Source organism: Salvia miltiorrhiza, chromosome 2 (assembly GCF_028751815.1).
Source record: "Salvia miltiorrhiza cultivar Shanhuang (shh) chromosome 2, IMPLAD_Smil_shh, whole genome shotgun sequence".
Lineage (NCBI taxonomy): Eukaryota > Viridiplantae > Streptophyta > Magnoliopsida > Lamiales > Lamiaceae > Salvia > Salvia miltiorrhiza.
The window spans coordinates 66,748,251-66,763,274 of NC_080388.1; the positions used below are offsets into that span (position 1 = coordinate 66,748,251).

A 15,024-nucleotide genomic window follows, 5' to 3' on the forward strand; every position below is an offset into this window, starting at 1 on the left:
TTGCTTTCTCATTATTCAAGTTTTATCTCTCTTTTATTCTTTCTCGCAATTTCTTATTTGTTTTTCTTGATTTATTTTATTTATGTGTTCTAGCTAATTTCGTTTATTCCAGCAACGATTAGGGAAGCACTAACAAGATTATTCTGTGAGATCTAATTTGTTCTTATACTTTATTTTTATGCTTGTATCTGTGATTATCCATGTTTATCGTTATTAATTATTTTAATCCATTAGATAGTGCGCAATATTTAGTGGATTAGAATTAATTATACAGCCAATTGAATCGGCCATCCGTAATTGTGGTTTAGATTTGATTAGTGGTAAATTGACACATCAGGGTCAAGGGAAAAACAGTCTTAATTCAATAATCCAGCGTCATAGTTTATTGGTTTTGAATCGGGTTTCTCTAGTAATTAATGTTGTCGGCTCATTAAACCTATAGAGCGTCTCTTACGGTTATCAGTCGATTATGATAGTAATTAGTGAAGCGTCTTCCTGGTTACCGAATAATTAAGGAGAAATAAGATCACGTCAGAAGCGTCTTCGGTGGTTATAACTGGTTTGCTTGCATGAATTAAAGTTATATTTGCATCAATGATCAGAATAATTAAGCTAGGGTGGACTTAATTGATTGCTAAAATTCTTTATTAATTGTTGGATTTTCTATTTATTTATTTAATATTAGAACCTTTGCAATTCTTTTGGATTTTATTTATTTATTTTTAGATTTAGTATTTTCTTATATTTTTACATAAATCTCGTTTGTTGAGTTACTTTGCAGGTTGAATTTTAGGAGAATTCTTGCCGATCATTTGGGAGACGATTTTGCTTGCTACTGTCTGCACAGTATGGACATACCGGCTGACCGCCGGATATTTTTGGTGTAAAACGACGCACCAGTCTCATATGCAGTGGCTCACCAGATAAGATTTAGTTTGATCCCTGTCTCCTTTTTTTTCAAAGATGCCATAAATATTTCGTCAGCAAATAAACAAAGGGGAGACCGCGGAGAGTGCAACTGTCAATATTTAAATATATAAGAGAAGTAGAATAACAATGCACACCAATTAAAATTCAACAAATATATATATTGATATTTTCATGGAAGCTGCAAGTCAAACCCCGTGTAATTTCAGCTATTTTTAGAATTTTCATGGAAGCTGTGGGGCAACCACGACGAAGTTGAAGGAAGACACTGCAACTGACAATTTTCACTATATATTGTATATATAATCTTCCCATTTCCTTATAAATACGAGAGAAGTAATAACGGAGCACACATCTTTGTTTTCGACGATAAATATCGCTCCTATCCTATATAATAGGCTACGAACGGAATTAAAAAAAGAAATTTGTGGTGCTAGATGAAGAGAATATTGACAAGTAGGAGTGGGAGGGAAATGTATGGCCCCAAATGGCAGAATATGGAATCATCAACTAGTTCCGAAAATAAGGATGATGATGATGCACTTCATTCAGCTTCCACTCAAACAACTACTGCACCACCGCTACCCCTCACTCCAACTCCCCAAGGTTACCACGTCGTTTCCTTTCTTGTTCATTAGTCAATCAAATTACTAAATGGAATCTTTCGTGACATTATTAATTTATATTGTATTTCTACAGGGATTAGTAGACGAAGAATTAATTGTCTTTCAAATAGTCATGAATCAATGTACAGAGCTACACTAGAGGGTGATTGCGTAGCTGTTGAAATGCTTTTGGAGGGAGATCCGAAATTAGCAAGTGATGAGATAAGTGAAGAGGGAGATAGAGCTCTTCATGTAGCTGCTGCCATCAAACACAAACAAATCGTGCGAAAACTAGTCGAGAAACTGAGTGCAAGTGAGTTAGCATTGCTGGACGGGCATGGCTACACAGCATGTTGCTATGCCGCGCTATCGGGAACAGTAGACATTGTTGATTTAATGATGAGAAAGAATTCAAGTCTTGCCACTGCTCGCGATTGGGAAAATACGACACCCCTATACAAGGCAGCTTTCCGTGGAAATGCGAAGATGGTTTCGTATTTTCTTGGATCTGCTAAACTTGAGGATTTGTCAATAGAAGAATGGTTTGATCTTTTACTTGTGACTATACGGCGCGAAATGTACGGTATGATCGTCTCTCTTCGTTCCTTGTTTCTATGTGTGTCCGTATATTTATTTTAGTCAAGTATAGTGAGAAACTCATACATGATAGGAGTTTTTTAGGACAATTAGTTGATTTGGAAACTAACACAAAATTTTTGGATTTTGCAAAAAGATACTAATTAATAAGTAATGCACCTGCATGATAATTTTCGGCTCATTTTAAAATTTACGGGCTTACTCGAAACTAAAATGAACTGAAAATCAAATTTTTGGGGACATTAATTAAAAATGACCGAGAATTGTCCTCTAAGTGCATTACTTATTAATTAGTATTTTACTTTTACAAGTTTAAAGTTTTTTATTATAATTTCCAAATCATTCTAAAATACTGTCTTAAACCCTCTCGCGCTCTACATGATAGAGACAAACTATTAGGGGTGAGCATTCGGGCGGGTTGGGTTGAAACCGAACCGAAATACCTAATCCGAAACCCAAACCGCCTAAAAAATTTCGAACCAAACCAAACCGTTTGACTGGTCAAAACTGAACCAAACCAAACCGTAAATTTTCGGTTTGGTTCGGTTCGGTTTGGCCAAAACCATTTTTTTTTTTTAAAGCTATAAGCAAAAATTAAAGTACTATGAATAAGTAAAAATTACCACATCTCGATAAATCCATTTACTTCTACAATCAAGAGTTTGTAAAAATTAAAGAACAAGCACATAATAAAAATCTTATGTACTTTTGAATTTAATGTAAAGTGTAAAATTCTAAATTTAATTTTTAAATATTTATTAATTAATTATTTAAAAATAAATATTTATTAATTATATTTAAATCGGGCGGGTTCGGTTTATAAACCAAACCGTTTTTCTCAAACCGAACCCGAACCGTTTTATGGCGGTTTGAAAATTTTCAAACCAAACCGAACCGTTTTCTCTACATAAACCGAATCAAACCGCCCGGTTTGATTCGGTTCGGTTCGGTTTGGCGGTTCCGGTTTGATTTTGCTCAGCCCTACAAACTATACCTGCTCAGGCAACTTAATTACTACAGTAGGCATTCAAAGATCACTTGTGAATGATTAGTTTTGAAGTGCAGCTTATCTTTGGCTATTTTTCTTTTCCGGAACTTGCACCAATGTTTGAATCCTTCTTTTTTGTCATAAAATGATTTTAATCTTACATATTACTAAATCACAAAATCTTGGGTACACCTGGATGTACCGTACAATCGGGTTGATCCGTACTCAAAATAGTACTCCCTCCATCCACGAAATGAGTACCCATTTGTGGACGGCACAAGTTTTAAGAAATGTATGGAGTGTAGTGTGAATAGTTTAAGGGTCCCACTTTTTGAGTGTATTAATTAAAGAGATGTGTGGGGTACACTTGCCAAAAAGGGAAATGGGTACTCATTTCGTGGACGGACGAAAAAGGAAATATGGGTACTCATTTCGTGGACGGATGGAGTACTATTTATATGAATTGAATCAGGATATAGGTTCAAATTAGGATATAGATCAAAGTTTAAGTAAAGATGTAACACGATTGTACGGTACGCCCGGGTGTACCCAAGACCACATCTTACTAAATTTGACTTTAACTTTTGGTAGTTCAATCAACAATTAAGACATGACATTTTCTTTAGGCGAAAGTAATTTATTTAATTGACTGATTTGAGTTTTAAATTTTTTTAATAGTTCATTCAAGATAGTGTGAACTAAGAAAGCACCCATTCTAGACAATAAAGATAAAAGGTAGTCACCAATATAAAAGAGATAAAGTATAACTACTACTCTTAATATTTTACCTTTTTGGCTCTCAAAAAAGATATTTTACCTTTTAATTCACAACCAATAATAGGTTTTATTATTAATTGCCTTATTTAAAGGGCAGTTCGCAATCAAACCTATTATAAGTTGGGTGATTTTACGTACTTTCACTATCCAAAAAAAAAATCACTGATGCCATGAGATTTTGTAGTTATTATATGCGTCATAAAAATTAGTTATATTTGATAATATAGCTAATTATTAATAGTTACTCTTTCAAACGTTACTAATTTTATGATACGAATATTAGCTATTAAATTTTATGTCACTAATAGAATTTTTTTTTGTACTCCCTCCATCCCTGGAACATCTTCCTAAGGGAGGATGATACAGATTTTTAATAAAAGTTAGTTGTGTATTTGATAAGTGAAGAATGAGTCCCACAAATTAAAAGAGAAATTGTAAGAGTAATAGTTAGTGAAAGTGGAGAATGGATCCCACAAAAAGTGAAATTGTAATAGTAATAATTAGTGAAATTGTTTTCAAAAATAGATTAGGAAAATTGTTTTGGAGACGGATCAAAATAGAAAGAGAGGAAGATGTTTGAGGGGCGGAGGGAATAGTATTTAAGCTTAAAAAGTGGCTACTTTTTTCCTTATAGGTATTGTTATATAATAAACTCATTCAAAATATGTCCTAATAATCTTTTCAGCTAGTTCGTGAAGCCAATTATGTAATTATCTTGAATTATAGTAGATGCATTTTCCTGCAGACGTGGCTTTAAAAATCTCGGGGAGTAATGAACAACTTGCTACAATGAGGAATGACGAAGGAACAGCTTTGCATTTGTTGGCTAAACAGAGTCTCTTCGGGGATAGTAATTGACCTCCATCTCCCATATTTAAAAACTTGAATATGTCAATGAAGTTATTAAATTTTGCAATCGGATCTTGATTTTGTTTAAGTTGCAATGTTTAAAGATCCAATTGAATTCAATGAAAGCTAAGCGACATATTTGATGATAATGCATGTTAGGAATGCAGTGGGAAACAGGAGTAATGCGACGAGATTTTCGCTTGTTGGCTAATAAGCTGTGGGAAGGTATTCAAAGATTGGGACACGCAAGCGCGGTTGAGCTAATGAAAAATCCTCCGATTCTTCACGATGCAGCGAAAGTAGGGAACGTCGAGCTTATTACTATGCTTACTCACACTTACCCTGACCTTGTATGGCACACTGATAGCAATGGATATACTATTTTTCATATCGCCGTTAAGTACCGACAGGCGAACTTGTTTGTACTGATTGAAGAGATAGGGGCATGGAAAGATTTGATTGCAGTCTCAGAAGATGAGAATGGGAACAACATTTTGCATTTAGCTGCAAAACTAGGGCCTCTAGACCGGAGGGTCAGGAGGATCCGAATGCTTCCAACTTTTCGATTGCACAGGGAGACGATGTGGTTTAAGGTAAGAAAGTTAGTGAAGAAACTTAATCATATCGCTACTATACCTGTATGATTCTGAGCTAATTTGTATATGTATAGAAAGTGAAGTCAATTGTACCGCCATTCTGTTTGGAGATGAGAAATAAAGACGGGCACACTCCAAGTGAATTATTTGACAAAGAGCACAAGAACTTGCTGGAAAAGAACACAACATGGTTGAGGAACATGGCAGATTCTTGCATGCTCATCTCGACTTTGATATTTTCTGTGGTGTTCGCTTCTGGCTTTGCGGTACCAGGAGGGTACAATCAAAATACGGGGATTCCCTTACTCTTCAAGTCAGAGCGATTCGCATATTTCGTTATATTTGAAGCGGTGGCTGTGTTTTTCTCAGCATTCTCTGTCCTTCAATTCTCACGCACCATGATGGCGAGCAGCGAAGTCTTCTTGGACCTACTACCGCTTATGATTAGAAATGGGCTTATGTACCTCTCCTTGTCCGTCTTCGGTGTCATCTCTGTTTTCATGTCCGCATATTTTCTGGTCTATGTTGAGGAAAGGGCACCGCTCGTCACGTCTCTTGTTATTCTTCTTTATACCGTCCTTATTTCTGTAGTTTTTCTCCAAAACTATTCATTTAACCGTGGCCTTTCCAGGTATTTGTTCCCAAAGCGGAATCGCTACTCTCTTTTCAAGCGACATGCTTACACGCCTAGTAACACTAAGAAATACCAGATCACGCACAAGGTCTTGGATTTTTAAGTTCTTGCGAAAATGTGATTTGTTGTGCTTCAAACGGATAGATTATGCTTCAAGAATTACATATTTGAATGTTGATATTATATTGTGATGTTGTTTCACTTTGTTTTAACTCTAACTTTTTAAATAATTTTATCAAACGTATGCAAGATTTTCTTTTTTCACGAGGTCGATTTTAAAATAAAATACCAAACCAATTCATTTTCTTCCAAACTGTCGCGCCAGATCCTTCAAAAATATTTCAAAATATACACAAATATATTATAAAGGGTAATTGCCTCTAAATTCATAACGTTTACACGGAATTGGTTTTTGCACCTATTTTTATTTTTCTTCTTTTAAATACCTAACCTTTAGTTTTTGTCTAAAATTTATCCAATCACCGATTTTTTCGTACACTGGCGCCGGAAATGCCACTATGGCAGCCAGAGTTCACACTGTGGCAGCTGGAAATTGAGACTTTGATTTTTTTTCACATGTGGAATAAAAAAAATATATATACAAAAATCCTCTTTCTTCTTCTCTCTTCCCCCACCCCCACCCCCAAACTCTAATTCCCCTCCACCCCCACCCCGCCGCCGCCGCCGCCCCCTCCCCCTACCGCCACCACCGTCGGCGCTGCCTCCTACCACCACCACTGGCGCCTGCGACTAAGCTTGGACGGGGACCCAGATTCATGCCCCATTTTGGCACCATTTTCTGATCTTATTTAATTTTTAATGTTGAATTTGAGTCCATTCTAAAGTTAAAAGTAAAATTACTAATTATTAACAATGAAAGTTAGTTTAGTTGTTTAGAAAATAAGTATATTTTTTTAAAAGAATGCATAAAAGTATATTTTTGTATGCTCTCAATCTACTTGATGTTGATTTAATTGAATTGCAAACAATTATCTATTATATTAAGTGATTGTTAAAAAAAATGCATGAAAATGAAGTGTACGGAATGCTCAAAAATATTTGCTTCGGGGGCTCCCGCCCCCAAACCCCCGTGTAAATATCTTCGAACGTCGTAGATCAATAAATTCAGCCCTCCCCAACCTCAAATCCTGGATCTGCCCCCTGCTTGTGTTTTTACTTCTTTAAACTGGTACTTAATGCAGTGAGCTTCCTCTTTATTTATATACTTCTTGAAGCTTGAAAATCAAAGATGGAAGGCTGAGAACGTGCTTGAGGAAACGTGGCTGAAAATGTGGAGTTTAGTTGAAAATTTGAAACCAAAGAAAATTTGGCTAACAAGCATTGTAACCACTCTTTCTATAATCAAGCCTAGTGGTAGGAGGTTAATGCCCAAGACCTTAGGTCTTGGGTTCGATCCTCCGTCGCGCAATTCTTAAATTTCTTTATTTACTTATGTAATTTATCAAAAAAAAAAAAAAAACTCTGACTATGTCTTGGTTGTTTTTCCCTTTAATCCTCCAGCCGTTAATGTGCACAATTAAAACAACTATGATCTCCACAAATTTATACTACATATTAAAAAGGCAAGATTTCAATTTAAAATTAATTTTAAATTGATTTGAAATTGAATGACTATTTTGTACTTATAATAAAATTAAAGGTTTAGTTGTAAAATATATTTTTTCTTTTTATTTTATTTTATTTTATTTTATTTTTATTTATCTTATTATTATTTTTGTTTATTTCTTTTTAAAATTGTGAAATTTGACTAATTATAAAATACGTAGTATGCATATCACGTTAAAGATCATGAGAAGAGCTATAATTTGATATATTTTATGTAAATATTTGATTTAAAATGTAAAATATTTATTTAAAGATTAATTTTTTTAAAAAAATATATCTCTAGCTCCTCTCTCAATCTTTTTTTAAATAAATATATTTTATTATTTTTTATTTATAATTTTTTAATTATTTTTTTGCCATTTCATAATGTGCAGCTAAAATATATTCAATTAGTTTTTTTTTCTTATATTTATTAAAATATGATAATGGAGTTAATATCAATTTTATAAATATAAAAATATTTCTTGTGCATTATACTAGGTGTAAATGCTAATAATAATTAAATGAAGAAGACAAAACTTAGGAGAAAATCGACAATAGAGATAATAATATTAACTCTAACAGAAATGGTGTTGTTCTGCGGGTGTTAATCAAGAAAAGGTCGAGAATGCCTAAGGACTGAGGTCTTAGATTAGAGTCCATCGTCGTGCGGTCTTAAATTTCTTTATTTACTTATGTAATTTATAAAAAAAGGCTAATAATTTAAGAATAATATAAAATAGAAAATAAAAGATGAATTAAAAGGGAGCAGTGCTGGAGAGATATTGACATTGTATTCAAACTCATAAATCCAAATGAACCTAATATTATAAACTGTTGTTTTCTTCTAGGCCTATTTTGTCTATAAATAAGGCCCAAATCTTAACTAATTAATATACTGGGCTTTATAAGTGGGACTGTTGTTTTCTTTTAGGCCTATTTTAGCTACAAATTCAATTAGCCGTCCCTCTCACACTCACAAGCCTTTCGGCCCACCCAACCCCGTTTTTACCGTTAAATAATGCATTTGGGACCCCGATTTTTAATTGTTAGTCGGCTTTAATTTTAAAAAGGTCATGATATATATATATATATATATATATATATATATATATATATATATAGGGTGGGGATCTATAGAGAATCCCCTTAGTGTAAAGATTAAAGAATTAATCTTAACCATCAATTCAGTCATGATTCACGGTCAAGATTACACCCGTTCTCTAATTAATCCAATTTTTAAATTTTCTGAATAATCAAAATTTATTGCTGAAAATTCGCTGAGGGGTATAATTGGTGTTTCTTCTATTTACTGAACAGACCATCCGAAATTAACGCTGGTAATTAATCATTTACCACTCCAAGAAACACGTCTCAACAGAGCACACGATGTTGACTCTCCATCTACAGCAGCGGCGACTGGATTTCGACGATGATTGCTTCAGTGTTTCGACGTTGAATATCATATACGCCTACGGCATCACCGCCCTTCTCCTTCTCTCATCCGCTTGTTTCCTCGAAAATCAGATTTTCGTGACTATTCGGTCATCTTCTATTCGATCTATCGGTTAACTCTCCTCGATGAAGCTCTTTCTCTCGCTCTGATTTGATTGGACTTTATCTGGTAAGTTTTATGATTTAATTTGGTCCATATTGAGGGTTTAAGATTTAAAGACCCACCTTTTCTATTGAAACTTGGATCTTGATTTTGTGAATTTTGGATTAGAACATTTAGAATTTGCGTGTTGGGATGTTTTAATTTTTATTGATTGACTGAATTTACATTTTGTATTGTCTATCAATCCATCATTGGGGTTCTCACGTGTTAAACTCAGAATATAAAATTATCAAGCTATGTGATTGTTGGGGTTTTGTTTTGTCCTACCATTCCAATCATCTACGACGATATTCTAAAATATCATCCAATATTTTGTGTCTTACCTCTTTGCATTCGAGATTTTCACTAGCACTTCATCTGCAAGCTATTTGAGGTATAAACTACACATTTGCACAGCTGATCAATTCTTGATTTGGCCATTTGATTGAATTCGTAGTATATGTTGTGATTGCTATGTTTGAAGAAGATGATAATTCTTGTTGTATTTTAGTGGCATTGCTAAGTTGAAGTTGAATTATGTATTTTCTGATTTGTGATTTATTGATTAGGCTGCATTTGGTGTATGGAAGAGTCTGATTCCGTGAGCAAGACAAGATGATTGGTTTAGTGAAAGTTGTCAAGGTGGGATGGGTGCTCGTCCGAGAAAGTGATATGCAAACAAGATTTGTGGCTTCAAAATCACTTGAACAACTATTCATAGTGTTGAAGTAGATATTCGATTACTTTGTTCACTTATTCATAATATGTTCATTCATAAAAATCTGTAATATATTTATTTAATTTAACTTATTGTTTGGAACTTATTGTGTGATATTCATTACTGAATAATAGTTATTTAGAACTTATTCATAACTGAATAGTAGTTATTCGAAACATACACTAGATTATTCAGAATGAGTTGAACAACTATTCATAGTGTTGATGAAGTAGATATTCGATTACTTTTGCTCACTTATTCATAACTGAATAATAGTTATTCAGAACTTATTCGTTTAATAATAAAGTGGTATTCGATTAATTTTCAATATTATTCAGAATAATTTTAGTGAATAAACTTTCAATGTTTGTGAATAAAGTGAAAAATGTACTGAATATATTACAAAATATGAAATACAGACTCTATTGAATTAACATTTAACTAATCTGAATAATTTAACATATTAAACTGAATAAACTTTCAAGTTGTGCGAATAATAATTTGAATTCAGCTAAATAAATAAATAATTATGATGAATTAGATAAATATTATTTCACGAATTTTAAATACTAATATGAAAAATACATAAAAACGAAAAAAATACAGCAATGCACATATATACAAAATAATAATAATAATAATAATAATAATAATAATAATAATAATAATAATAATAATAATAATAATAATAATAATAATAATAATAATAATAATAAAGTAAATTTCTGAATGGCACACGGTGAAAGAAAGTAACTAATGTTGACCTATAATAATAATTAAATATATTTATGGATAGATTAATCCTACTTAATATAAAAAAGATATGGTCTTTTGTGAATCAATGCAGAATCTGTTACTCAAGCTAAAGGATTACACTATAGCCCTTTTGAAATTAATATAATAATTTAATCCCTAAATATATGGACCGTTTGATTAATTGAAATGGAAGCTTGTGATTAATTCTTTATTCTTCCTACATTTAGCTTTCTTTTTTGATCCCTTCCCTATATATATATATATATATATATATATATATATATATATATATATAGTAGGGGGCGGTTATTCAATAAACCACCCTTATTTTAAGAATTACGAACCAGCAAAAATGCATGAATTTTATGTATAACGCGCATGAATAAACTGTATAAAGGTATGAATATCTAAAAAAATAATTTTTTGCTACCTTTGGGATTCGAACTCATGACCATGAATATATCCAACAAGGTGATGAATCAACCGTAGATCTTGATGATCTAAGGGCTGAAAATGGTTCTTAATTTATATTTTAATAAGCGTTCTTATTTTAGCCTTCCCCTATATATATATATATATATATATATATATATATATATATATATATAGGGTTGGGATCTATGAAGAAGTAACTATATTTCGTTCTGAATAAGTCAATAAATTTACCGAATAAATCACGCGACCGCACGAATAGTTATTTTACTGAATAAACACGTACATTTTTCGTTCATGCGCTCGCGTGATTTATTCAGTAAATGTATTGAGTTATTCAGCCTTCGTTGTTTCCTTCTACATTTAGCATTCTTCATTGATCCATTCCCTATATATATATATATATATATATATATATATATATATATATATATATATAAATTACACGAATAAATAAAAAAAAATTAAAAATCGCACGACGACGAACTCGAACTCAGAACCTCATTAGACATTAACCACCTTCGCCCCAACACACACTAAACGGTGAGAATCTCAACTATCTGTGTCATTGCCTACTCACAACTGAACTTAGGGGAACACAGTTTAAGACCGTGTAGAGGGTAGTGATTTTAAGTAGTGATTAGATATAATATGTCTAAACATAAATGAATAAATTTATTTAAAATTTTTTAAATAAAAGAGGATTTATTTAAATTTACTATTTTGTCCACATTGTAGATATCTTCGTAATTTTTTGTACTTTTTTCTAAATTTTTGTATTTTTTTTGTACATAAAAAATACTCTATCCATTCCAATTCATTAAATCATAAAGTCTGAGCATGAATGTTAAGAAACAAATTAATAATAAAACAAAAGAGAGAAAGTAAGATTTTTTGAGGATATATATCTGTCCAAAAATTATGAGAGATAAATGAAGATAGAGTTTTTTAAGGGAAAGGAGAAATAATTGTGTGCACTATAATGCATTTAGTGTAAATAATGAGTTATGCCAGAGTTTTTGTTATGTATTGATTTTTCATTTTAGAAAGTGACCTACATTGAAATCACACGTTCAAATAAGAAAATATGGTCTATTGAATTGAGATGGAGAAAATAATCAAAATTTAAAAAAATTATATAAAAAAATACAAAAATAACTACAATGTGGACAAAATAATAAAACTAAAGATTTTGAATTAAATTTTTAAAAATAAATCGATAATTTTATCTATTTGATTATTTTATGTATGGACATATTATATACAAATAGCATTATTGAATGAGAGGTTTTAGATTTTACAAGGATGAATTTGAAAGTAAAGTTGAATAATGAAAAAAATTATGTATATTGGATGGAATAAATCTTAATTAATGATTAAAAATTCAACTAAAACATATAAAATTGGAATTGAAGAGAAAAGTATGCAATGATTTTTTTTAAGGAGAACAGTAAATGTGGTACATTGAATTTCAAATATTATTATACTACCGAAACAATAATAAAAATAGAATGATAAATAAGGGATAAAATAGATCATTAAGAGCATTCACAGCAGATCTCTCAAAATTTTACTCCTAAAAATACTCCTAAAGTCTTCCCTAAATTATTTTTAACTCCTATTTTACAATTGCACACAGCAACTCTCCTATTTTTCATTATCTATTTTATAAATTTAGGATTAGATTTAAGGGGGTGTAAGTTTAATTAGGATTAGATTTAAGGGGGTGTAAATTTTTTTGTGGGCCCAACTTAATATAGGTGATCTGTTGGATGATCATTTTATCTCATCTTTTATTATTTTAGCTCAAATTTAAAATTATAGGATTATTTTCGAGAAATCTGTTGTGGATGCTCTAACATTAAGAGGACAACAATTTTATTTTTCCAGTATTTATCAAGTTCTTGATTGAGTGCCATCTCTTTCTATTTCGTCGTATGTGTATACCCGTATAATTAACTATTAAGAAGTCTCCTCCACTCGCAAAACACGAGATTAAAGGCCTCAAATGGGCAAGTTAGTCAAAATATAAGACATCTTCTAACGAGATGCATATGGAGATTGTATCTTTGTGGCCCATTCCATGTAATAAGATCTATAAGTCACCATCCGGTGGATGTAGGCATCTTGTCAACCACATAATTGTTTGTGTTGCTTGTTTTTTCTTTTGCACGTAGACATCATGCCAACCACGTAATTATTTATGTTACTTATTTTCTTTTCACAAAAACTCACATGAAATCGTTTTTTTAAAAAAATCACTTTCACAATAACACTACTTCAACATACAAATGATACTTTATTATAAATAAAGTATCATTTGTATTTTGATATAGTGTTATTGTGAAAGTGATTTTCTTATAAAATCGATTTCATAGGAGACCACTTCTTTTCTTTTTATACATAGCATGGTTAGGGCATCATCTTAATCAATGTCGGAGTCAGACTTTTAATTCAGGAGTTTTTTTTAAACAAAATTAATTTATAATTAACTTAAAAATAATTATTATTTATTCCAGTCAAATGAAAAAGTGAGTAGCTCCAAAAGAACTCTTCACTCTAAGAAATCCACCAAAAGGCTAAGAGAAAAATAAGAAAAAATCCTTCTTCAAATAAGTTTAAAGACTCAATTTAAGTAATTTTATTTTAAATTGATTGCTTTCACTTTCCCACTTACACATATACTTCCTTCGTCCAAGAAAGAATTTCCTATGAGGGAATGACACGAGTTTTAAGAAAAAAAGTTGTTTAGTGTATTAAAAGTGGAGAAAAAGTTGTTGAGTGTATTGTGCATTGTGAAAAATTGTTTTAATTAATATTGAGAGTGATGAGGTATAGTCCAAAAATAGGTAGGAACTTCTTTTGTGGACGTCCCAAAAAAGAACAATAGAAAGTTCTCTTTCGTGGACGGAGGAAATATATACTAATCTCATACAATCCTTCACTACCCCCATTATATACAAACCCACTCATATTTCAAGATACATGAATAACTCATAAATTCAAGACTAATAATATAAAAAAAACATTGATTCATTAATTTTTGATCTGTACTGCTACCCTCTAGTAAAAGTAATCATAATTCCTTCTAAAAAACTCTTACCTCTAGCTTATTGCATAGGAAACTAGAGTCACATAGCTTTGAAACCATATAAAGCTTATGGGCCTACTCATTTTCAATCAAAGTCGGCTAATGTTCGAAGTTGGCTCGATTGCTGAATATTCATGCTGAAATTTCGTATCATCGCTTCCACGGAAAGAAAACTCATCCTCATCATTTTGTTCACCATGATAAAGAGATAAATTAGTTACATATTGAGTGTCGCAAAAACACCATAATCTCCTAGGAGCTCAACTTTGCAAGCTTTTTTCCCAACACGTTGAAGAATTTTGAAAGGATTGTTTGCTCGTGGCTCGAGTTTTCGATGACAACCTTTAGGAAATCTTTTTAGGATCCAAGCATGACATGCATAAATTTAATTATGTGTTCATTTGATCAAAACGTTAACGTGAAAATATGCCCTTTTGTAACAAAAAATCTTTTGTTAGGTAATCTTTTGTGTAACAAAAAATATGTAACAGAAAATATGCCATTTTGTTACAAAAGGGCATATTTTCTGTTACATAATTAAATTTATGTAACAAAAACGTTAACACATCATTAATGAAAATCTTTTGTAACGTGAAAAGTTTGACAAAATTTCCTCACATATAGTCTTTTGTAATGAAAATACGCCATTTTGTAACAAAAAAATTCATTGCAAAAACTCAATTTTTTTGTAGTGGTTGATTCAACTCTAAAGCTTGCATGCAATCACATTGTAAAATACTCCATTCATCCATGATAAGTCTGGTATGGATTGAAGATCAGCACGAGTTTTAAGAAAATATTGAAAGATGTATATAAAGTAAAGAAAGAGACCCACCAAATTGATTTGTTAGG

At 31.7% G+C, this 15,024-nt stretch overlaps 2 protein-coding genes and 1 long non-coding RNA gene across 3 annotated transcripts; all 3 read left to right on the forward strand.

The window, feature by feature from the left end:
- The first annotated feature begins 1,269 nt into the window (after positions 1-1,269).
- On the forward strand, positions 1,270-4,759 carry LOC131013188 (ankyrin repeat-containing protein At5g02620-like). Its single transcript, XM_057941252.1, has 3 exons — positions 1,270-1,533; positions 1,627-2,115; positions 4,640-4,759. The coding sequence occupies exons 1-3, from the start codon at positions 1,365-1,367 to the stop codon at positions 4,750-4,752; spliced, it is 771 nt and encodes a 256-aa protein (XP_057797235.1). The 5' UTR covers positions 1,270-1,364; the 3' UTR covers positions 4,753-4,759.
- A 136-nt stretch (positions 4,760-4,895) lies between these two features.
- Positions 4,896-6,076, forward strand: LOC131009904 (ankyrin repeat-containing protein NPR4-like). Its single transcript, XM_057937304.1, has 2 exons — positions 4,896-5,336; positions 5,414-6,076. Exons 1-2 carry the CDS (start codon positions 4,896-4,898, stop codon positions 6,074-6,076), a joined length of 1,104 nt encoding a protein of 367 aa, XP_057793287.1.
- A 2,609-nt stretch (positions 6,077-8,685) lies between these two features.
- LOC131013189 (uncharacterized) lies at positions 8,686-9,995 on the forward strand. Its single transcript, XR_009097591.1, has 2 exons — positions 8,686-9,202; positions 9,745-9,995. It is a non-coding gene; the product is annotated as an uncharacterized LOC131013189 (long non-coding RNA).
- The last annotated feature ends 5,029 nt before the right edge of the window (positions 9,996-15,024 follow it).

Coding starts and splice junctions, on each gene's coding strand:
- LOC131013188 (XM_057941252.1), top strand. CDS start 1,365: ATGAAGAGAATATTGACAAGTAGGAGTGGGAGGGAAATGTATGGCCCC. Junction 1,534..1,626: donor CCTCACTCCAACTCCCCAAG/GTTACCACGTCG, acceptor GTATTTCTACAG/GGATTAGTAGACGAAGAATT. Junction 2,116..4,639: donor TATACGGCGCGAAATGTACG/GTATGATCGTCT, acceptor ATTTTCCTGCAG/ACGTGGCTTTAAAAATCTCG.
- LOC131009904 (XM_057937304.1), top strand. CDS start 4,896: ATGTTAGGAATGCAGTGGGAAACAGGAGTAATGCGACGAGATTTTCGC. Junction 5,337..5,413: donor GGGAGACGATGTGGTTTAAG/GTAAGAAAGTTA, acceptor GTATATGTATAG/AAAGTGAAGTCAATTGTACC.